This window comes from Penaeus monodon, chromosome 33, assembly GCF_015228065.2.
Source record: "Penaeus monodon isolate SGIC_2016 chromosome 33, NSTDA_Pmon_1, whole genome shotgun sequence".
In the NCBI taxonomy this organism is placed as follows: domain Eukaryota; kingdom Metazoa; phylum Arthropoda; class Malacostraca; order Decapoda; family Penaeidae; genus Penaeus; species Penaeus monodon.
The window spans coordinates 29,327,619-29,329,511 of record NC_051418.1 but is presented as its reverse complement, the minus strand read 5'-3'; the positions used below and the strand labels follow the sequence as shown (position 1 = coordinate 29,329,511).

Below are 1,893 nucleotides of genomic sequence, written 5' to 3'. Positions count from 1 at the left end.
ATCAAAAAGGTTAATATCAAACAACTTAATTTACTAAAAAATAAACCAAAGAAAATATATCCCTGCTGAAAAAAAAAAAACATTAAAAGATAATAGTAACCATATGCTAAATGACAAACTAACATTTCTCAAAGGAATACACTTACAAGGCTCTCAGCCACTTGTTCTAGGAACTCTTGGAGTGTGGCTGACTTTTTCACCCGGAATGTTCGGTAGTTGACCTTGTCTGGGTCGTAGAGATCATTACCCTGATGCCCAGAAAATGCATCCTCTAAAACAACCTGTAAATTTATTACGATAAATATCATGATTTTGGTAAACAGCAAGTTTCATGTAATAACAGATGTCAAAATATGCATAAATAGACAAGAATATTAATATATGATTGTGCCATTTATGTATGTATAAGCATGGTATATATACACATCTAGGTATTAATTCATTTATCTGAATTCCATAAAATATCTTATTCAAAGAATAAGGTCAAAGTAGTGGGAGGCAGCATTTAGAAATACTAGCAGAGAAGAAACAAACAGAAAATAAAAATAAATACAATCCCAATATATTGCCAAAACTCTCACCTGAACGCTCATGTAGAGGTGGGCTTCATTGCGTTCCTTCCTGCGGATCATCTCAACCCGCTTTTCCTCCTGTAGTCGATCTATGAGCTCCTGCGGTATATCTTCCTCTGTTACCTCCTGAAGCACTGTCTTCAGGCACGACTCTCTTATGTACACCAACATATAAGCATTTGTACAGTGCTTCACCGTAAGGTTGAGGTCATCCTCATGACCACCAAAGTTGTGGTCAATGGCTTCTTGCTTGCTGCATCTTGATACTACATCGTCGTCAAATTTGCACCACTGATGTCATAAGATAAGGGGGGGGTCTTATCAATGTGAGAGAGTCACATAAAATACACATTACCAAATATGCCTTGAGTATTTTCACAGTCCTCATAGAAAAATTATGAAATGAATTTTTAAAAATTATAACAGTAAATGAATAAAGAAAAAATTGTTTGATACTCACCCTACCATCCCCTTTTGGATTGATGAATACAACATAATGGCCGCCATGGTTGTCCCCTGAGTGTACTAGGACGGCGTGGAGCACGTATGTAGCTGGAGTTGATTCAGGTTTTTGAAGAAATTGGTCCATATTTAACTTTTCTGGGAACTCATATCTGGAAAGTGGAGTTACAAATTACCAAAACAAAAACAGACAAAAGAAAAGCACAATCAGCAGACATACTTGGATGTTTTCAACTAAAGCAAAGACCTTGTCTATGAAGAAGAAATGCATGGCATTAGTTAATCTCCATTTTTGAACATTTGAAAAGGAATACTAGATGTAAACATATTCTGGCAAAGAATAAATTAAGAAAATATTTGCACATAACTGTATTTTGTAATTACCGGGAGTTTTCACAAGTTATTACTATTTTGTAATAGACAAATCAATCAACTAAGAGCATACTGACAGAAAGAGCTCTCAAAATAATTATCAATCTAATTTGATTTCTAAAAGTTCCTTCTGAAATTCATATATGAGAAGAGAAAAAAATGCAAGGGCAATAAATGTACATATTATAAGCCTTAAATCTGGAAATACCATAAGAAGTTTTCTTACCTATCATTTATCTTGACATTTGAGTCTGTGATGGGGTCATACTGAAACCTCATCAAATGAAGATGAAGAACTGGGGGAAAGCTCTGGAATATGACACCTTTGTCTGCTTCTTGAAGACCATGTTCACCAGCATCATATTTATTGTCACCTTCCAGCGTTTCTACACTAATGTAGTCTTTAAAAGATTCTAGAACTGAAAGGGATGAAAAAAGATAACGGAAATTATATCCAATCTAAAAATTCAACCATTTCAAATTATAT

General features: G+C 34.4%; 1 protein-coding gene across 1 annotated transcript in view; it reads right to left on the bottom strand.

Moving 5' to 3' along the window:
* LOC119594215 (ubiquitin carboxyl-terminal hydrolase 7-like) overlaps positions 1–1,893 on the bottom strand; it is a gene marked incomplete in the record, with an annotated part of 30,875 nt that overhangs the window by 11,287 nt on the left and 17,695 nt on the right. The window contains 4 exon segments of the mRNA XM_037943286.1: positions 147–281; positions 582–863; positions 1,033–1,186; positions 1,633–1,825. Of these exon segments, the coding sequence (XP_037799214.1) occupies positions 147–281; positions 582–863; positions 1,033–1,186; positions 1,633–1,825 (764 nt within the window).